Source organism: Centropristis striata, chromosome 14, assembly GCF_030273125.1.
Source record: "Centropristis striata isolate RG_2023a ecotype Rhode Island chromosome 14, C.striata_1.0, whole genome shotgun sequence".
Classification (NCBI taxonomy): domain Eukaryota; kingdom Metazoa; phylum Chordata; class Actinopteri; order Perciformes; family Serranidae; genus Centropristis; species Centropristis striata.
In genome coordinates, this window is record NC_081530.1 from 37,403,497 (window position 1) to 37,426,179 (window position 22,683).

The window sequence follows — 22,683 nt, forward strand, 5'->3', positions numbered from 1 at the left end:
GTCAACTATACACCCATCCTCCTCAGGGGTCAACAGGGACCCCATGAAACAAGACTGTTTTCAGGACATGTAGAACAAAAATATTACCAACTTTTTTTATTCACCTTTTAAGGCAACTCATGACCAACACATTGATGTATAATTTTCATATTTTTTCATTATTATTGGTCAATTTTAGTCAAATATACCAAAATTGGGGCCTAATTTCCAAGTTTGACTGTGTGTGCATGCATGTGTGTGTGTGTGTTTGTGTGTTTGTCTGAGTGTGTATGTGTGTGTGTGTGTGTGTGTGTGTGTGTGTGAATAAGAAATAGACGTATTCTCATTAGCCTACTGTAATAATAATAATAATAAATAATAATAATACATTTTATCTATATTGCGCTTTTCAGGGTACTCAACGACGCATAAAGTAATTTCAGACATAAACAGTCTTGATTTCTTATATCATCATCACAATCAATTAGTATTATTATTGTTATTATCTCCAGATGGCCACAAATCTGTCTGTTCTTTGGTGAAAATATGTCGTCTAAAAACATATTCCTCATCCATAAATCCGGTCGATTGGTTCCGAGGGTTCAAAGTTCAGATCAGCAATAAAATCATCGGCGCTGTTTTCATCAGATCTCTTCCGTCACTTCCTGCTGAGCTCCTCCGCTATAGTCGTCCTCCTCCATGATTTCAGTTCTAGAAAAGTCCCATGATGCATTGTGACACTCCCACATGTATTCTGATGCATTTCATTGGCCAAGAGACCGAAAATAGGTGGAAATAACTACAAATACTACAAAATGATGTATCCGCTTTCCCGGTTTTAATGGTAGAATAACACAACAGCGCCCCAACAGGTTTTAATGGTAGAAATGCGGTAATGCTTTCTCGCCTTAAATGGGTTAATGGTTGATGAAAATGATTTGGGGTCAAAAAGGAGCCAGGAGGGTTAACAAGGTAGTTCAGGTGCTTTCCATCATTCACCATCTGATGTAACCATCTGATTAGACGGAGTCATTAAGATCACGTTTCTCAATAATTCATTGCTGTCTAAGTGACTCAGCTGTTTGTCTCCAAATCTGTTTCTGTGAAACCACCTGACTACAGGTGGTCCCCTCCTCTTTCTGCTGATATATAACATGTTTTCTGCTTTCTTCCTCCTCAGCATCAGAGACCAACAACACAGGTAAGAACACTTTCAAACAGGAATGAGGAGATACTTTAAAATGTTAAGATTTGGAGGAAAAAACTGAAAATGTATTTGATGTAAAGACTGCACATTTATTTGATGTATTCATATGGTTTGATGGGAAACCATTGAAATGAAAGAAGCTAAAGTTAACCTGAGAAATGTTTTCTTCAATTACATTTTTACTCAAAATTCAGAGAGACTGAACATTTTATTTTCATTTTCCAGCTTTAAAGGACCCAATCTGTGCTTTTATTGATTTAGTACTTTGGCTTCAATCATCTTTTAGTTTTTAGATTAATCAAATAATTTCCTAATTCTGTTATTAAATGTATGACTTTAAAATATATTTACAACTGATACATATTAAAAGAAACCTTTGTTCCTTTTTGATATTTCCATACCCACTCCTTACACTGTCATCGATAATAAACCAAACCATAAAAAATGGCCTTCATGGCCGTGGAGATAACAACAGTACAGATAATAGATAACAGAGTTCAGCACCCTGCTGATCATTCCGATAGTATTCTTTCCCGCTCCACCTGCCAGCCTCTCCCACCTGATCAGCCAAACTTTAACAAGTGTGTCAGCTAAGGGACATAAATACCTGCCAGGTATGGTCTGTGGAGAATGTTCTCTGGTCTGAATGGCGGCGAGGCGGATTATAAAACCAGGACGTTGCACTCAGGGTGGGAGGGAGGGGAGGTGGACGGGTCAAACAACCAGGATTTACAGCATTTATTTCCTCTTTAAACTGTCTTTTAGGGCCCAACCAGGAACTGGTACAACTGGTTTGGCCCTAACCTTAGACAAGTGCTGACGGAGCACTAATTCAACCAAACCAAAGCTTTTTTTTACAACCTTGAACTGTACGTGTATGTATAATGACGTGTGCTGTTTGTGGAGCTAAAACAATATGCGCATGTGGATGTTTGATTTGCGCGCGAGCGGGTCTCATTACGCGTTTGTGATTTATGTCAGTGTTCTAATCCCACACATGACTATTTTAGATTAATATAAACCAGCAAACTGACAGGCAGCACTCGATTTCTAAGAATTCCAATAATTAAAAACTCTCCATCCTCACTTCACTTCTTGTTTTATTAATGGTTCCTCTGAGATCATTTGGCAGCAAAAATTCAGAAAGCATCTTTTAACCCTCGTTAGTCCTCCTGTCAACTATACACCCATCCTCCTCAGGGGTCAACAAGGACCCCATGAAACAAGACTGTTTTCAGGACATGTAGAACAAAAATATTACCAACTTTTTTTATTCACCTTTTAAGGCAACACATGACCAACACATTGATGTATAATTTTCATATTTTTTTATTATTATTGGTCAATTTTAGTCAAATATACCAAAATTGGGGCCTAATTTCCAAGTTTGACCGTGTGTGCATGCATGTGTGTGTGTGTTTGTCTGAGTGTGTATGTATGTGTGTGTGTGTGTGTGTGTGTGAATAAGAAATAGACATAGTTCTCATTAGCCTACTGTAATAATAATAATAATAAATAATAATAATACATTTTATCTATATTGCACTTTTCAGGGTACTCAACGACGCATAAAGTAATTTCAGACATAAACAGTCTTGATTTCTTATATCATCATCACAATCAATTAGTATTATTATTGTTATTATCTCCAGATGGCCACAAATCTGTCTGTTCTTTGGTGAAAATATGTCGTCTAAAAACATATTCCTCATCCATAAATCCGGTCGATTGGTTCCGAGGGTTCAAAGTTCAGATCAGCAATAAAATCATCGGCGCTGTTTTCATCAGATCTCTTCCGTCACTTACTGCTGAGCTCCTCCGCTATAGTCGTCCTCCTCCATGATTTCAGTTCTAGAAAAGTCCCATGATGCATTGTGACACTCCCACATGTATTCTGATGCATTTCATTGGCCAAGAGACCGAAAATAGGTGTAAATAACTACAAATACTACAAAATGATGTATCCGCTTTCCCGGTTTTAATGGTAGAATAACACAACAGCGCCCCAACAGGTTTTAATGGTAGAAATGCGGTAATGCTTTTTCGCCTTAAATGGGTTAATGGTTGATGAAAATGATTTGGGGTCAAAAAGGAGCCAGGAGGGTAAACAAGGTAGTTCAGGTGCTTTCAATCATTCACCATCTGATGTAACCATCTGATTAGACGGAGTCATTAAGATCACGTTTCTCAATAATTCATTGCTGTCTAAGTGACTCAGCTGTTTGTCTCCAAATCTGTTTCTGTGAAACCACCTGACTACAGGTGTGCCCCTCCTCTTTCTGCTGATATATAACATGTTTTCTGCTTTCTTCCTCCTCAGCATCAGAGACCAACAACACAGGTAAGAACACTTTCAAACAGGAATGAGGAGATACTTTAAAATGTTAAGATTTGGAGGAAAAAACTGAAAATGTATTTGATGTAAAGACTGCACATTTATTTAATGTATTCATATGGTTTGATGGGAAACCATTGAAATGAAAGAAGCTAAAGTTAACCTGAGAAATGTTTTCTTCAATTACATTTTTACTCAAAATTCAGAGAGACTGAACATTTTATTCTCATTTTCCAGCTTTAAAGGACCCAATCTGTGCTTTTATTGATTTAGTACTTTGGCTTCAATCATCTTTTAGTTTTTAGATTAATCAAATAATTTCCTAATTCTGTTATTAAATGTATGACTTTAAAATATATTTACAACTGATACATATTAAAAGAAACCTTAGTTAGCCACGGGGCAATCGCACCGAGCACTGGTCCCTACAGCAATAGCTGCACTATTGTTATACTGTGGATTTTTTTTGTGCTTGCTTGCAAAGGCACACTAATTGTTATTCCATGGGCTTATTTTTATTTTGTGTGCTTGCAAAAGCACACTAACTACTATTCAAATCCCCCCAATGTAACCCTATGGAGTCTAGAGTGATGAGGTCATCATGCAGAGTGTCGAGGGAGAGAAAAAATTGTCAAAAAATAAATTTGAAAACTGTGCTCCAGGCCGCGAATTCCACTCTACAGAAATAATTTATACATAGAAACGTAGGAAAATTAGTCTTCTCCCTCACAATCCTCTGGTAAAGCTGTCAGAGTTATAGTTTGGGCGTAGGACGCACAGATGATCCACCAACACCACCAACAGCCCCCCTTATCTAAGCCCAGTTACATTACTCACAGTCCAGTTGGAAAGGGGGGAAATCCTTTTTCAGTGGCGGGCGTGGAAAGAAGGAAGTTTGATCTCAGGTTAAGTTTCAATAATTTGCCGTCTTGCAAATGAAGTTGCTGGTTGTCCTTGTTGTTGAGGTGAAGCTTTCTCTGGCAGTTGCAATGAACTTTGTGTTCATTAATGCAACTTTGGTGCGCAGAGAAGGTCAGAGTTGCAGTTGTTCAGGATTCCTTGTGTAAAGGAGGCCTCAGAAGGAGGAGGATGGGGGCTGGTGGATCCAGGCCTCTGGGTCACCTCCTGAAGGAGGTGTTTCTGCTCCGGGGCAGAGGAGAAAGAGAGAGATCACGCTCTGTTAACTGTTGTGTGTGTATGCTGTCAAACCCACCTCACTGTCCTCACCTGTTGGACGGTTGGGTTCATCTCACCTGGGTCCTCAGACCCACAGAGACTCTGATCTGTTCTGCTGAATTGAACTGTGCTGCCACTTGCCTGTCAGCTGATTATCTCCTGCCGTATATAAACTGGTCTGTTGTCGGTTGTGCTGCAATTGGGTGCAAACTTTACCTGTAATAAGGTAGATATTAATAAGAGTTTACTGACTGTTTTTTATTTCTTCACAGAACATTTAAGGAGCTCCGTCCTCTTTCCTCTGTAAAGCTGTTACCATGGCAACGTGAGTAACTCTAATGTTTCTAAAACAGCACAGTTTCAGTTTTGATGTTTTTATTCTAAAAATGTGAAGAAACACTGCTGGATCAAATTAACTACGTGATTAAACAATTTATTATATGAGATTATAATTAGACTGAAAAGTCAGTTTAACACATTCGTGTAAACAGTTAAAATCAGGTACTTTAAGAACCAGAAAAATGTTTTTACTAAAAATGTTCAACAGACACAAGTAGAAGTTTAAAGTGCTCGTCTGGTGAGTGAGCTTCTTACAGGTTATTGATACATACGACTAAATATTATATTTGAATCATATTGTAGAACTAGGACTGCGCGCAGTACTGAACGGGCCCTCGCAGTACACGCGTGTCGTGGCATGCTGCCGTCGGGGTGTGTGCGTTACAGGGGCCAGTCTATACCACCCCTATGAATTTCATTGCCTCAAGTCTTATGGTCTGGGCACAGTGGCATTTATTAAATTAAACTGCCGCCAGAGCGCCACCTAGGGGCCGATCAATAAAACCTTCAAGGGTTATCCTCAAGAGGGCATTGACAATAAGTATACCAAGTTTGGTGTTAATCCGACTGACCGATTTGGAGATATAAATTACTTCAATTTAAAGAGCGCCACCTAGGGGTAATCGGCCAAAATTTTGCAGAGAACCTCAGGGGCTCATGGGGAAGTCGTAACCTGAGTTTCATGTCATTCAGACACACCAATGTGGAGATATGCAACACTTTGTGTTTTGTGTTGATAATAGCGCCACCTGCAGGAAGTTGTTATTTAATAACTTGAGTATTCTTTGGGTAATCAAAATTCTTTTAATAACTTTTTGTTATGAGGGTCCATAGATGCTGTGTGCAAAGTTTGGTGCAGAACGATCAAATTACCTAGGAGGAGTTCGAAAAAGTAGGTTTGCGACATTTTGCGAATTTGCGAAAAAAAACGGTAGGCGAAAATGGGAGTGGCCTATATCACGAGATTCAGCACAACTCAGTGAACGCGTGGATATAAGTTTTTTGAATGTGCGATAAAGTATGTGGAAGTTATTAGCCTAAACGCACTTTCCTTTATTATAGCGCCACCTAGTGGTGGAAATTCAGGATGACAATAGATTATAAAATTTTTCACCAGGTGTGACTTATATTTAAAGTTTCATGAGTTTTGGGGTATGTTCAGGCAGTGAAATATGCGATCATTTTGTCACGAGAATAAAAAAAAAAAAAACTAGGACTGCAAGCAGTACTGAACGGGCCCTCGCAGAGTGGAGACGTCGGGGGAGGGCACGTCGGACGCAGCGCTGTGGGCTCAGTCCCTATGCATACCAAATTGCGTGTCTCCTACCACTGTGCTTGTGGTAGGTGTAAAACATGTTACTTGCTGTTGCCAGCAGGGGGCGCTATGACTGTGTGTCAATATTGACACGTGGGTGTGTCCTGGGCTGGACCCTAATCAAGTGTGTGGGAGATCTCTCCCAAATTTGGGAGAGATTGGACAATGTATGGTCAAGTTAGCCAGTCTCGTGTTTCATGGCGAGACGCCATATTCTGGCGCCATGCCACGCCCACATAGTGTGACCGTCGGTAAAGCTTTATACAACTTTTGATCCCAAAGGCTTTGTGAGGCTACTGACCAAGTTTGAAGAGAATTGGATGAAATCTGTAGGAGGAGTTCATCAAAGTATGCAACGTGGTCATTTTCTTAAAGGGGGCGTGGATAAAGCATAAGGGGCGGGGCTTTATGAAATATTGTTATTTAGAAGTGTTAAGGGCTGGACTCTGATGAACCATGAGAAGTTTGGACAAGATTGGACAAAGAATGGGAAAATTATAAGGATCTGATGTTTTATGGCGAGACGCCATATTTTGGCGCCATGCCACGCCCACATAGTGTGAGCGGCGGTAAAGATTTATACAACTTTTGATCCCAAAGGCCTTGTGATGCTACTGACCAAGTTTGAAGTCGATCGGGTAATATCTGTAGGAGGAGTTCGTTAAAGTATGCGACCTGGAAATGGCCAAAAACGATGACAAGTGCAATATTCAATCCAAGATGGCCGACTTCCTGTACGTTTTCGAGTATGGGTTCTTGAGGCTTTTTGGTGCGTCTTCCCATGATACACGTATGTACCAAATTTCGTGTGTCTACGTGAAAAAAACCTATATTGTGAGGATGTTTTCAAAATGTCAAGGGGGCGCTAGTAAGTCATTTTGCAAGGTCCATTCCCGCGAATACCAGAATACGTAAATTTCAAATCTGATTTATGTATATTCCAAATTTGGTGAGTTTTTGAATATGATAAAGCCCCCAAAAAGGCAATTCATTTGGGAGAAGAATAATAATAACTAGGACTGCGCGCAGTACTGAACGGGCCCTCGCAGTACACGCGTGTCGGGGCATGCTGCCGTCAGGGTTTGTGCGTTACAGGGGCCAGTCTATACCACCCCTATGAATTTCATTGCCTTAAGTCTTATGGTCTGAGCACAGTGGCACTTATTAAATTAAACTGGTGCCAGAGCGCCACCTAGGGGCCGATCAATTAAATCTTTAAGGGTTATCCTCAGGAGGGTATTGACAATAAGTATACCAAGTTTGGTGTTAATCCGACCAACCGACTTGGAGATATAAAATACTTCAATTTAAAGAGCGCCACCTAGTGGTAATCGTCCAAAATTTTGCAGCAAGCCTCAGGGGCTCATGGGGAAGGAGTAACCTGAGTTTCATGTCATTCAGACACACCAATGAGGAGATATGCAACATTTCGTGTTTTGTGTTGAAAATAGCGCCACCTGCAGGAAGTTGTTATTTAATAACTTGAGTATTCTTTGGGTAATCAAAATTCTTTTAATAACTTTTTGTCATGAGGGTCCATAGATGCTCTGTGCAAAGTTTGGTGCAAAACGATGAAATTGCCTAGGAGGAGTTCGAAAAAGTAGGTTTGCGACATTTCGCGAATTTGCGAAAAAAAAACTCCAGGCGAAAATGGGCGTGGCTTATATCACGAGATTCAGCACAACTCAGTGAACGCGTGGATATAAGTTTTTTTGAATGTGCGATGAAATATGTGGGAGTTTTTAGCCAAAACGCACTTTCCATTATTATAGCGCCACCTAGTGGTGAAAATTCAGGATGACAATAGATTATAAAATTTTTCGCCAGTTGTGAGTTATATTTAAAGTTTCATGAGTTTTGGGGTATGTTCAGGCAGTGAAATATGCGATCATTTTGGACAAAGAATAAAAATAACTAGGACTGCGCGCAGTACTGAACGGGCCCTCGCAGTACACGCGTGTCGGGGCATGCTGCCGTCTGGATTTGTGCGTTACAGGGACCAGTATATACCACCCCTATGAATTTAATTGCCTTAAGTCTTATGGTCTTGGCACAGTGGCACTCATTAAAATAAACTGCCGCCAGAGCGCCACCTAGGGGCCGATCAATAAAATCTTCAAGGGTTATCCTCAGGAGGGCATTGACAATAAGTATACCAAGTTTGGTGTTAATCTGACCAAGCAATTTGGAGATATAAAATACTTTAATTTAAAGAGTGCCACCTAGGGGTAATCGGCCAAAATTTTGCACAGAGCCTCAGGGGCTCATGGGGAAGTAGGAACCTGAGTTTCATGTCATTCAGACACACCAATGTGGAGATATGCAACACTTTGTGTTTTGTGTTGATAATAGCGCCACTTGCAGGAAGTTGTTATTTAATAACTTGAGTATTCTTTGAGTAATCAAAACTCTTTTAATAACTTTTTGTCATGAGGGTCCATAGATGCTGTGTGCAAAGTTTGGTGCAGAACGATGAAATTACCTAGGAGGAGTTCGAAAAAGTAGGTTTGCGACATTTCGCGAATTTGCGGAAAAAAACGGTAGGCGAAAATGGGAGTGGCCTATATCACGAGATTCAGCACAACTCAGTGAACGCGTGGATATAAGTTTTTTGAATGTGTGATAAAGTATGTGGAAGTTATTAGCCTAAACGCACTTTCCTTTATTATAGCGCCACCTAGTGGTGAAAATTCAGGATGACAATAGATTATAAAATTTTTCGCCAGGTGTGACTTATATTTAAAGTTTCATGAGTTTTGGGGAATGTTCAGGCAGTGAAATATGCGATCATTTTGGACAAAGAATAAAAATAATAATAACTAGGACTGCGCGCAGTACTGAACGGGCCCTCGCAGTCCACGCATGTCGGGGCATGCTTCCGTCTGGATTTGTGCGTTACAGGGACCAGTATATACCACCCCTATGAATTTAATTGCCTTAAGTCTTATGGTCTTGGCACAGTGGCACTCATTAAAATAAACTGCCGCCAGAGCGCCACCTAGGGGCCGATCAATAAAATCTTCAAGGGTTATCCTCAGGAGGGCATTGACAATAAGTATACCAAGTTTGGTGTTAATCTGACCAACCAATTTGGAGATATAAAATACTTTAATTTAAAGAGTGCCACCTAGGGGTAATCGGCCAAAATTTTGCACAGAGCCTCAGGGGCTCATGGGGAAGTAGTAACCTGAGTTTCATGTCATTCAGACACACCAATGTGGAGATATGCAACACTTTGTGTTTTGTGTTGATAATAGCGCCACCTGCAGGAAGTTGTTATTTAATAACTTGAGTATTCTTTGAGTAATCAAAACTCTTTTAATAACTTTTTGTTATGAGGGTCCATAGATGCTGTGTGCAAAGTTTGGTGCAGAACGATGAAATTGCCTAGGAGGAGTTCGAAAAAGTAGGTTTGCGACATTTCGCGAATTTGCGAAAAAAAACGGTAGGCGAAAATGGGAGTGGCCTATATCACGAGATTCAGCACAACTCAGTGAACGGGTGGATATAAGTTTTTTGAATGTGTGATAAAGTATGTGGAAGTTATTAGCCTAAACGCACTTTCCTTTATTATAGCGCCACCTAGTGGTGAAAATTCAGGATGACAATAGATTATAAAATTTTTCGCCAGGTGTGACTTATATTTAAAGTTTCATGAGTTTTGGGGAATGTTCAGGCAGTGAAATATGCGATCATTTTGGACAAAGAATAAAAATAATAATAATAAATAATCATTCGAAATACAATAGGGACCTCGCAGGTCGTTGCCTGCTCGGGCCCTAATAAACTAGGACTGCGCGCAGTACTGAACGGGCCCTCGCAAAGTGGAGCCGTCGGGGGAGGCGCCGTCAGGGGAGGGCACGTCGGACACGGCGCTGTTGTCTCAGTCCCTATGCGTACCAAATTGCGTGTCTCCTACCACTGTGCTTGTGGTAGGTGTAAAACAAGTTACTTCCTGTAGCCAGCAGGGGGGGCTATGACTGTGTGTCAATAATGACATGTGGGTGTGTTCTGGGCTGGACCCTAGTCGTGTGTGAAATTTGGGACAGATTGGACAATGTATGGTCAAGTTATACAGTCTCGTCTGTTATGGCGAAACGCCATATTTTGCCGACATGCCACGCCCACATAGTGTGACAGGCGGTGAAGATTTATACAACTTTTGATCCCAAAGGCCTTGTAATGGTACTGACCAAGTTTGAAGTCAATGGTACGAAATCTGTTGGAGGAGTTATGTAAAATACGCAACGTGGTCATTTTGTAAAAGGGGGCGTGTCTAAAGCATAAGGGGCGGGGCTTCATGAAATATTGTTATGTAGAAGTGTTAAGGGCTGGACTCTGGTGAAGCATGAGAAGTTTGGACAAGATCGGACAAAGAATGGAAAAGTTATAACAATCTCGTGTTTTATGGCGAGACGCCATATTTTGCCGCCATGCCACGCCCACATAGTGTGACTGTCGGTAAAGATTTATACAACTTTTGATCCCAAAGGCCTTGTGATAGTACTGACCAAGTTTGAAGTCAATCGGGTAAAATCTGTAGGAGGAGTTAGTTAAAGTATGCAACCTGGAAATGGCCAAAAACGATGAAAAGTGCGATATTCAATCCAAGATGGCCGACTTCCTGTTCGTTTTCGGGTATGGGTTCTTGAGACTTTTTTGTGCGTCTTCCCATGATACATGTACGTGGAAAATTTCGTGTCTGTACGACATTCCTGTGCGAGGGGCTGAATTTTCTTGACTTTCAAGGGGGCGCTGTTGAGTCATTGTGCCACGCCCATTCCCGTGACCACAAGAATACGTAAATTTCACCAGAGATTTATGTATATTCCAAATATGGTGAGTTTTTGAATATGATAAAGGCCCCAAAAATGCGATTTATTTTCCGGAATAATAATAATAACTAGGACTGCAAGCAGTACTGAACGGGCCCTCGCAGAGTGGAGCCGTCGGGGGAGGGCACGTCGAGGGAGGGCACGTAGGGCGCGGCGATGTGGGCTCAGTCCCTATGCGTCCCAAATGGCGTGTCTCCTACCACTGTGCTCGTGGGAGGTATAAAACAAGTTACTTCCTGAAGCCAGCAGGGGGCGCTATGACTGTGTGTCACTATTGACCCGTGGGTGTGTCCCGGGCTGGACCCTAATCACGTATGTGAAATTTGGGACAGATTGGACAATGTATGGTCAAGTTATACAGTCTTGTGCGTCATGGCGAGACGCCATATTTTGCCGCCATGCCACGCCCACATATTGTGAAGGTCAGTAAAGGTGTTGATAAGTTGTGTTCCCCAAAGCCTTGTGATGGTACTGACCAAGTTTGAAGTGAATGGGATTAAATCTGATGGAGGAGTTATGTAAAGTATGCAAGGTGGTCATTTTATGAAAGGGGGCGTGGATAAAGCATAATGGGCGGGGCTTCATGAAATATTGTTATGTAGAAGTGTTAAGGGCTGGACTCTGATGAAGCATGAGAAGTTTGGACCAGATCGGACAAAGAATTGCAAAGTTATAACGATCTCGTGTTTTATGGCGAGACGCCATATTTTGCCGCCATGCCACGCCCACATAGTGTGAGCGGCGGTAAAGCTTTATACAACTTTTGATCCCAAAGGCCTTGTGAGGGTACTGACCAAGTTTGAAGAGAATTGGATGAAATCTGTAGGAGGAGTTCGTTAAAGTATGCGGCATGGAAATGGGCAAAAACAGGCAAAAACAGCAGGAAATGCCATTTTCGATTCAAGATGGCCGACTTCCTGTACGTTTTAGGGTATGGTTTCTTGAGACTTTTTGGTGCGTCTGGCCATGATACATGTATGTACCAAATTTCGTGTCTCTACGACATTCCTGTGCGAGGGGCTGAATTTTCTTGACTTTCAAGGGGGCGCTGTAGAGTCATTTTGCCACGCCCATTCCCGCGACCACTAGAATATGTAAATTTCAGCTGAGATTTATGTATATTCCAAAAATGGTGAGTTTTTGAATATGATAAAGCCCCCAAAAAGGCGATTTACTATTAGGAAGAAAAAGTATAATAACTAGGACTGCAAGCAGTACTGAACGGGCCCTCGCAGAGTGGAGCCGTCGGGGGAGGAGCCGTCAGGGGAGGACACGTCAGGCGCGGCGCTGTGGGCCCAGTTCCTATGCGTACCAAATCGTGTGTCTCCTACTACTCAGCTCAAAGTAGGTGTAAAACATGTTACTTGCTGTAGCCAGCAGGGGGCGCTATGACTGTGTGTGACTATTGACCCGTGGGTGTGTCCCGGGCTGGACCCTAATCACGTGTGTTAAATTTGGGACAGATTGGACAATGTATGGTCAAGTTATTCAGTCTGGTGTTAGATGGCGAGACGCCATATTTTGCCGCCATGCCACGCCCACATAGTGTGAGCTGCGGTAAAGATTTATACAACTTTTGATCCCAAAGGCCTTGTGATGCTACTGACCAAGTTTGAAGTCGATCGGGTAATATCTGTAGGAGGAGTTCGTTAAAGTATGCAACCTGGAAATGGGCAAAAACGATGACGAGTGCGAAATTCAATCCAAGATGGCCGACTTCCTGTACGTTTTCGGGTATGGGTTCTTGAGACTTTTTGGTGCGTCTTCCCATGATACATGTATGTACCAAATTTCGTGTGTGTACGTGAAAAAATCCTATATTGTGAGGCTCTTTTGAAATTTTCAAGGGGGCGCTAGTGAGTCATTTTGCAAAGTGCATTCCCGCAAATACCAGAATACGAAAATTTCACGAGAGATTGACGTATATTCCAAATATGGTGAGTTTTTGAATATGAGAAAGGCCCCAAAAAGGCGATTCATTACCCGGAAAAATAATAATAAAAAACGGACCAATTTCAATAGGGTCCTCGCACCGTTAGTGCTCGGTCCCTAACTAGGACTGCGCGCAGTACTGAACGGGCCCTCGCAGAGTGGAGCCGTCGGAGGAGGGCACGTCCGGGTAGGGCACGTCCGGGTAGGGCACGTCCGGGTAGGGCACGTCCGGGTAGCGCACGTCGGGGGAGGCCATATCGGGTACAGCACTGTGGGCTCAGTCCCTATGCGTCCCAAATGGCGTGTCTCCTACCACTGTGCTCGGGGTAGGTGTAAAACAAAATACTTGCTGTAGCCAGCAGGGGGCGCTATGACTGTGTGTCAATATTGGGTGTGGGTGTGGGTGTGTCCAGGGCTGGCCTCTCATCATGTGTGAGAAATTTGGGACAGATTGGACAATGTATGGTCAAGTTATACAGTCTCGTGTTTCATGGCGAGACGCCATATTTTGCCGCCATGCCACGCCCACATAGTGTGACCGTCGGTAAAGATTTATACAACTTTTGATCCCAAAGGCTTTGTGATGGTGCTGACCAAGTTTGAAGAGAATTGGATGAAATCTGTAGGAGGAGTTCGTTAAAGTATGTTACCTGGAAATGGCCAAAATCGATGACAAGTGCAATATTCAAACCAAGATGGCGGACTTCCTGTTGGGTTTGAGGTATGGGTCCAAGAGGCTTTTTGGTGCGTCTCCACATGAAACACGTGTGTACCAAATTTCGTGTCTCTACGTGAAACCTACTGCTGGGGCTAGGCGTAAAAGATGTTACTTGCTGTTGCCAGCAGGGGGCGCTATGACTGTGTGTCAATATTGACACGTGGGTGTGTTCCGGGCTGGACCCTAATCACGTGTGTGAAATTTGGGACAGATTGGACAATGTATGGTCAAGTTACCCAGTCTCGTGTGTTATGGCGAGATGCCATATTTTGCCGCCATGCCACGCCCACATAGTGTGACAAGTGATAAAGATTTATACAACTTTTGATCCCAAAGGCCTTGTGATGGTACTGACCACGTTTGAAGTCCATGGGGTGAAATCTGTCCGAGGAGTTATGTAAAGTATGCAACGTGGTCATTTTATGAAAGGGGGCGTGGATAAAGCATAAGGGGCGGGGCTTTATGAAATATTCTGATTTAGAAGTGTTAAGGGCTGGACTCTGATGAAGCATGAGAAGTTTGGACCAGATTGGACAAAGAATGGAAAAGTTATAACAATCTCGTGTTTTATGGCGAGACGCCATATTTTGCCGCCATGCCACGCCCACATAGTATGACCGTCGGGTAAGATTTATACAACTTTTGATCCCAAAGGCCTTGTGATGGTACTGAGCAAGTTTGAAGTAGATCGGGTAAAATCTGTAGGAGGAGTTCGTTAAAGTATGCGGCATGGAAATGGGCAAAAACAGCAGGAGACGCCATTTTCGATCCAAGATGGCCGACTTCCTGTACATTTTAGGGTATGGGTTCTTGAGACTTTTTGGTGCGTCTTGCCATGATACATGTATGTACCAAATTTCATGCCGATACGACATTCCTGTGCGAGGGGCTGAATTTTCTTGACTTTCAAGGGGGCGCTGTTGAGTCATTTTGCCACGCCCATTCCCGCGAATACCAGAATACGTAAATTTCTCGTGAGATTTATGTATATTCCAAATTTGGCGAGTTTTTGAATATGATAAAGCCCCCAAAAAGGCAATTCATTTGGGAGAAGGAGAAAAATAATAATAGACGGACCAATTACAATAGGGTCCTCGCACCGTTAGTGCTCGGTCCCTAATAACTAGGACTGCGCGCAGTACTGAACGGGCCCTCGCAGTACACGCGTGTCGGGGCATGCTGCCGTCGGGGTGTGTGCGTTACAGGGGCCAGTCTATACCACCCCTATGAATTTCATTGCCTTAAGTCTTATGGTCTGGGCACAGTGGCACTCATTTAATTAAACTGCCGCCAGAGCGCCACCTAGGGGCTGATCAATAATATCTTCAAGGGTTATCCTCAGGAGGGCATTGACAATAAGTATACCAAGTTTGGTGTTAATCCGACCAACCACTGTGCTCGGGGTAGGTGTAAAACATAATACTTCCTGTTGCCATCGGGGGGCGCTATGACTGTGTGTCAATATTGACATGAGGGTGTGTTTTGGGCTAGACCCTCATCACGTGTGTGAAATTTGGGACAGATTGGACAATGTATGGTCAAGTTATCCAGTGTGGTGTTAGATGGCGAGACGCCATATTTTGCGGCCATGCCACGCCCACATAGTGTGACCGTCGGTAAAGCTTTATACAACTTTTGATCCCAAAGGCCTTGTGATGCTACTGACAAAGTTTGAAGTCAATCGGGTGAAATCTGTAGGAGGAGTTCGTTAAAGTATGCGGCATGGAAATGGGCAAAAACAACAGGAAACGCCATTTTCGATCCAAGATGGCCGACTTCCTGTACGTTTTAGGGTATGGGTTCTTGAGACTTTTTGGTGCGTCTTGCCATGATACATGTATGTACCAAATTTCGTGTCTCTACGACATTCCTGTGCGAGGGGCTGAATTTTCTTGACTTTCAAGGGGGCGCTGTTGAGTCATTTTGCCACGCCCATTCCCGCGACCACTAGAATATGTAAATTTCAGCTGAGATTTATGTATATTCCAAAAATGGGGACTTTTTGAATATGATAAAGCCTCCAAAAAGGCGATTTACTTTTGTGAAAAAAAAGAATAATAAGAATAGACGGACCAATTACAATAGGGTCCTCGCACCGTTAGTGCTCGGTCCCTAACTAGGCCTGCAAGCAGGACTGAACGGGACCGAGCAGAGTGGAGCCGTCGGGGGAGGAGCCGTCGGGGAGGACACGTCAGGCGCGGTGCTGTGGGCTCAGTCCCTATGCGTACCAAATCGCGTGTCTCCTACTACTCAGCTCAAAGTAGGTGGAAAACATGTTACTTGCTGTAGCCAGCAGGGGGCGCTATGACTGTGTGTCAATATAGACACGTGGGTGTGTTCCGGGCTGGACCCTAATCACATGTGTGAAATTTGGGACAGATTGGACAATGTATGGTCAAGTTATACTGTCTCGTGTGTTATGGCGAGATGCCATATTTTGCCGCCATGCCACGCCCACATAGTGTGACCATCGGTAAAGCTTTATACAACTTTTGATCCCAAAGGCCTTGTGATGGTACTGACCAAGTTTGAAGTCAATTGGATAAAACCTGTAGGAGGAGTTTGTTAAAGTATGCGACCTGGAAATGGCCAAAAACGATGACAAGTGCGATATTCAATCCAAGATGGCCGACTTCCTGTACGTTTTCGGGTATGGGTTCTTGAGACTTTTTGGTGCGTCTTCCCATGATAAACATATTTACCGACTTTCGTGTGTCTACGTGAAAAAAACCTATATTGTGAGGCTGTTTTGAAAATTTTGAGGGGGCGCTAGTGAGTCATTTTGCAAGGTCCATTGCCGCAAATACCAGAATACGTAAATTTCACATGAGATTTATGTATATTCCAAATTTGGTGAGTTTTGGAATATGATAAAGCCCCCAAAAAGGCAATTCATTTGGGAGAAGGAGAAAAATAATAATAGACGGACCAATTACAATAGGGTCCTCGCACCGTTAGTGCTCGGTCCCTAACTAGGACTGCGCGCAGTACTGAACGGGCCCTCGCAGAGTGGAGCCGTCGGGGGAGGCGCCGTCGGGGTAGGCGCCGTCGGGGGAGGCGCTATGGGCTCAGTCCCTATGCGTACTAAATGGCGTGTCTCCTACCACTGTGCATGTGGTAGGTGTAAAACATGTTACTTGCTGTTGCCAGCAGGGGGCGCTATGACTGTGTGTCAATATTGACACGTGGGTGTGTTCCGGGCTGGACCCTAATCACGTGTGTGAAATTTGGGACAGATTGGACAATGTATGGTCAAGTTACCCAGTCTCGTGTGTTATGGCGAGATGCCATATTTTGCCGCCATGCCACGCCCACATAGTGTGACAAGTGATAAAGATTTATACAACTTTTGATCCCAAAGGCCTTGTGATGGTACTGACCACGTTTGAAGTCCATGGGGTGAAATCTGTCCGAGGAGTTATGTAAAGTATGCAACGTGGTCATTTTATGAAAGGGGGCGTGGATAAAGCATAAGGGGCGGGGCTTTATGAAATATTCTGATTTAGAAGTGTTAAGGGCTGGACTCTGATGAAGCATGAGAAGTTTGGACCAGATTGGACAAAGAATGGAAAAGTTATAACAATCTCGTGTTTTATGGCGAGACGCCATATTTTGCCGCCATGGCACGCCCACATAGTATGACCGTCGGGTAAGATTTATACAACTTTTGATCCCAAAGGCCTTGTGATGGTACTGAGCAAGTTTGAAGTAGATCGGGTAAAATCTGTAGGAGGAGTTCGTTAAAGTATGCGGCATGGAAATGGGCAAAAACAGCAGGAGACGCCATTTTCGATCCAAGATGGCCGACTTCCTGTACATTTTAGGGTATGGGTTCTTGAGACTTTTTGGTGCGTCTTGCCATGATACATGTATGTACCAAATTTCATGCCGATACGACATTCCTGTGCGAGGGGCTGAATTTTCTTGACTTTCAAGGGGGCGCTGTTGAGTCATTTTGCCACGCCCATTCCCGCGAATACCAGAATACGTAAATTTCTCGTGAGATTTATGTATATTCCAAATTTGGCGAGTTTTTGAATATGATAAAGCCCCCAAAAAGGCAATTCATTTGGGAGAAGGAGAAAAATAATAATAGACAGACCAATTACAATAGGGTCCTCGCACCGTTAGTGCTCGGTCCCTAACTAGGACTGCGCGCAGTACTGAACGGGCCCTCGCAGAGTGGAGCCGTCGGGGGAGGCGCCGTCGGGGTAGGCGCCGTCGGGGGAGGCGCTATGGGCTCAGTCCCTATGCGTACTAAATGGCGTGTCTCCTACCACTGTGCATGTGGTAGGTGTAAAACATGTTACTTGCTGTTGCCAGCAGGGGGCGCTATGACTGTGTGTCAATATTGACACGTGGGTGTGTTCTGGGCTGGACCCTAATCACGTGTGTGAAATTTGGGACAGATTGGACAATGTATGGTCAAGTTATACAATCTCGTGTGTTATGGCGAGACGCCATATTTTGCCGCCATGCCACGCCCACATAGTGTGACCGTCGGGTAAGATTTATACAACTTTTGATCCCAAAGGCCTTGTGATGGTACTGACCAAGTTTGAAGTCAATTGGATAAAATCTGTAGGAGGAGTTCGTTAAAGTATGCGACCTGGAAATGGCCAAAAATGATGACAAGTGCGATAGGCAATCCAAGATGGCGGACTTCCTGTTGGGTTTGAGGTATGTGTCCAAGAGGCTTTTTGGTGCGTCTCCACATGAAGCACGTGTGTACCAAATTTCGTGTGTCTACGTGAAACCTACTGCTGGGGCTAGGCAAAAAAGTTGTTACTTCCTGTTGCCAGCGGGGGGCGCTATGAGTGTGTGTCAAAATTGACACGTGGGTGTGTTTCGGGCTGGACCCTAATCACGTGTGTGAAATTTGGGACAGATTGGACAATGTATGGTGAGGTTATACAGTCTCGTGTGTTATGGCGAGATGCCATATTTTGCCGCCATACCACGCCCACATAGTGTGACCGTCGGTAAAGCTTTATACAACTTTTGATCCCAAAGGCCTTGTGATGCTACTGACAAAGTTTGAAGTCAATCGGGTGAAATCTGTAGGAGGAGTTCGTTAAAGTATGCGGCATGGAAATGGGCAAAAACAACAGGAAACGCCATTTTCGATCCAAGATGGCCGACTTCCTGTACATTTTAGGGTATGGGTTCTTGAGACTTTTTGGTGCGTCTTGCCATGATACATGTATGTACCAAATTTTGTGTCTCTACGACATTCCTGTGTGAGGGGCTGAATTTTCTTGACTTTCAAGGGGGCGCTGTTGAGTCATTTTGCCACGCCCATTCCTGCGACCACTAGAATACGTAAATTTCAGTGGAGATCTATGTATATTCCAAAAATTGCGAGTTTTTGAATATGATAAAGCCCTCAAAAAGGCGATTCATTTTTCGGAAAAAAAAGTATAATAATAAAAAACGGACCAATTTCAATAGGGTCCTCGCACCGTTAGTGCTCGGTCCCTAATAACTAGGACTGCGCGCAGTACTGAACGGGCCCTCGCAGTACACGCGTGTCGGGGCATGCTGCCGTCGGGGTGTGTGCGCTACAGGGGCCAGTCTATACCACCCCTATGAATTGCATTGCCTTAAGTCTTATGGTCTGGGCACAGTGGCACACGTTAAATTAAACTGCCGCCAGAGCGCCACCTAGGGGCCGATCAATAATATCTTCAAGGGTTATCCTCAGGAGGGCATTGACAATAAGTATACCAAGTTTGGTGTTAATCCGACCAACCACTGTGCTCGGGGTAGGTGTAAAACATAATACTTGCTGTAGCCAGCAGGGGGCGCTATGACTGTGTGTAAGTACTGACATGTGGGTGTGTACCGGGATGGACCCTAATCACGTGTGTGAAATTTGGGACAGATTGGACAATGTATGGTCAAGTTATGCAGTCTCGTGTGTTATGGCGAGACGCCATAATTTGCCGCCATGCCACGCCCACATAGTGTGATGGTCGGTAAAGATTTATACAACTTTTGATCCCAAAGGCCTTGTGATGGTACTGGCCAAGTTTGAAGTCAATTGGATAAAATCTGTAGGAGGAGTTCGTTAAAGTATGCGAGCTGGAAATGGCCAAAAACGATGACAAGTGCAATATTCAAACCAAGATGGCAGACTTCCTGTTGGGTTTGAGGTATGGGTCCAAGAGGCTTTTTGGTGCGTCTCCACATGAAGCATGTGTGTACCAAATTTCGTGTCTCTACGTGAAACCTAGTGCAAGGGCTAAGTATAAAACAAGTTACTTGCTGTTGCCAGCAGGGGGCACTATGACTGTGTGTCAATATTGACACATGGGTGTGTCCCAGGCTGGACCCTAATCACGTGTGTGAAATTTGTGACAGATTGGACAATGTATGGTCAAGTTATACAGTCTCGTGTGTTATGGCGAGACGCCATATTTTGCCGCCATGCCACGCCCACATAGTGTGACTGTCGGTAAAGATTTATACAACTTTTGATCCCAAAGGCCTTGTGATAGTACTGACCAAGTTTGAAGTCAATCGGGTAAAATCTGTAGGAGGAGTTAGTTAAAGTATGCAACCTGGAAATGGCCAAAAACGATGAAAAGTGCGATATTCAATCCAAGATGGCCGACTTCCTGTTCGTTTTCGGGTATGGGTTCTTGAGACTTTTTTGTGCGTCTTCCCATGATACATGTACGTGGAAAATTTCGTGTCTGTACGACATTCCTGTGCGAGGGGCTGAATTTTCTTGACTTTCAAGGGGGCGCTGTTGAGTCATTGTGCCACGCCCATTCCCGTGACCACAAGAATACGTAAATTTCACCAGAGATTTATGTATATTCCAAATATGGTGAGTTTTTGAATATGATAAAGGCCCCAAAAATGCGATTTATTTTCCGGAATAATAATAATAACTAGGACTGCGCGCAGTACTGAACGGGCCCTCGCAGAGTGGAGCCGTCGGGGGAGGCGCCGTCGGGGTAGGCGCCGTCGGGGGAGGCGCTATGGGCTCAGTCCCTATGCGTACTAAATGGCGTGTCTCCTACCACTGTGCATGTGGTAGGTGTAAAACATGTTACTTGCTGTTGCCAGCAGGGGGCGCTATGACTGTGTGTCAATATTGACACGTGGGTGTGTTCTGGGCTGGACCCTAATCACGTGTGTGAAATTTGGGACAGATTGGACAATGTATGGTCAAGTTATACAATCTCGTGTGTTATGGCGAGACGCCATATTTTGCCGCCATGCCACGCCCACATAGTGTGACCGTCGGGTAAGATTTATACAACTTTTGATCCCAAAGGCCTTGTGATGGTACTGACCAAGTTTGAAGTCAATTGGATAAAATCTGTAGGAGGAGTTCGTTAAAGTATGCGACCTGGAAATGGCCAAAAATGATGACAAGTGCGATAGGCAATCCAAGATGGCGGACTTCCTGTTGGGTTTGAGGTATGTGTCCAAGAGGCTTTTTGGTGCGTCTCCACATGAAGCACGCGTGTACCAAATTTCGTGTGTCTACGTGAAACCTACTGCTGGGGCTAGGCAAAAAAGTTGTTACTTCCTGTTGCCAGCGGGGGGCGCTATGAGTGTGTGTCAAAATTGACACGTGGGTGTGTTTCGGGCTGGACCCTAATCACGTGTGTGAAATTTGGGACAGATTGGACAATGTATGGTGAGGTTATACAGTCTCGTGTGTTATGGCGAGATGCCATATTTTGCCGCCATACCACGCCCACATAGTGTGACCGTCGGTAAAGCTTTATACAACTTTTGATCCCAAAGGCCTTGTGATGCTACTGACAAAGTTTGAAGTCAATCGGGTGAAATCTGTAGGAGGAGTTCGTTAAAGTATGCGGCATGGAAATGGGCAAAAACAACAGGAAACGCCATTTTCGATCCAAGATGGCCGACTTCCTGTACATTTTAGGGTATGGGTTCTTGAGACTTTTTGGTGCGTCTTGCCATGATACATGTATGTACCAAATTTCGTGTCTCTACGACATTCCTGTGTGAGGGGCTGAATTTTCTTGACTTTCAAGGGGGCGCTGTTGAGTCATTTTGCCACGCCCATTCCTGCGACCACTAGAATACGTAAATTTCAGTGGAGATCTATGTATATTCCAAAAATTGCGAGTTTTTGAATATGATAAAGCCCTCAAAAAGGCGATTCATTTTTCGGAAAAAAAAGTATAACTAGGACTGCAAGCAGTACTGAACGGGCCCTCGCAGAGTGGAGCCGTCGGGGGAGGGCACGTCGGACGCAGCGCTGTGGGCTCAGTCTCTATGCGTCCCAAATGGCATGTCTCCTACCACTGTGCTTGTGGTAGGTGTAAAACATGCTACTTGCTGTTGCCAGCAGGGGGCGCTATGACTGTGTGTCAATATTGACATGTAGGTGTGTCCCGGGCTGGACCCTAATCACGTATGTGAAATTTGGGACAGATTGGACAATGTATGGTCAAGTTATACAGTCTTGTGTGTTATGGCGAGACGCCATATTTTGCCGCCATGCCACGCCCCCATAGTGTGACAGGCGGTAAAGATTTATACAACTTTTGATCCCAAAGGCCTTGTGAAGGTACTTACCAAGTTTGAAGTCAATGGGATGAAATCTGTTGGAGGAGTTAAGTAAAGTACGCAACGTGGTCATTTTGTGAAAGGGGGCGTGGATAAAGCATAAGGGGCGGGGCTTTATGAAATATTGTTATGTAGAAGTGTTAAGGGCTGGACTCTGATGAAGCAAGAGAAGTTTGGACCAGATGGGACAAAGAATGGAGAAGTTATAACAATCTCGTGTTTTATGGCGAGACGCCATATTTTGCCGCCATGCCACGCCCACATAGTGTGACCGACGGTAAAGCT

At 43.9% G+C, this 22,683-nt stretch overlaps 1 protein-coding gene across 1 annotated transcript in view; it reads left to right on the top strand.

Annotated features, from left to right (window-relative positions):
- The first annotated feature begins 3,462 nt into the window (after positions 1 to 3,462).
- LOC131984465 (uncharacterized) overlaps positions 3,463 to 22,683 on the top strand; it is a 32,465-nt gene continuing 13,244 nt past the window's right edge. Inside the window, exons 1-2 of the mRNA XM_059349278.1 lie at positions 3,463 to 3,527; positions 4,970 to 5,022. Of these exons, the coding sequence (XP_059205261.1) occupies positions 5,015 to 5,022 (8 nt within the window). The 5' untranslated portion in view covers positions 3,463 to 3,527; positions 4,970 to 5,014. The remainder of the gene's footprint in view (positions 3,528 to 4,969; positions 5,023 to 22,683) is intronic.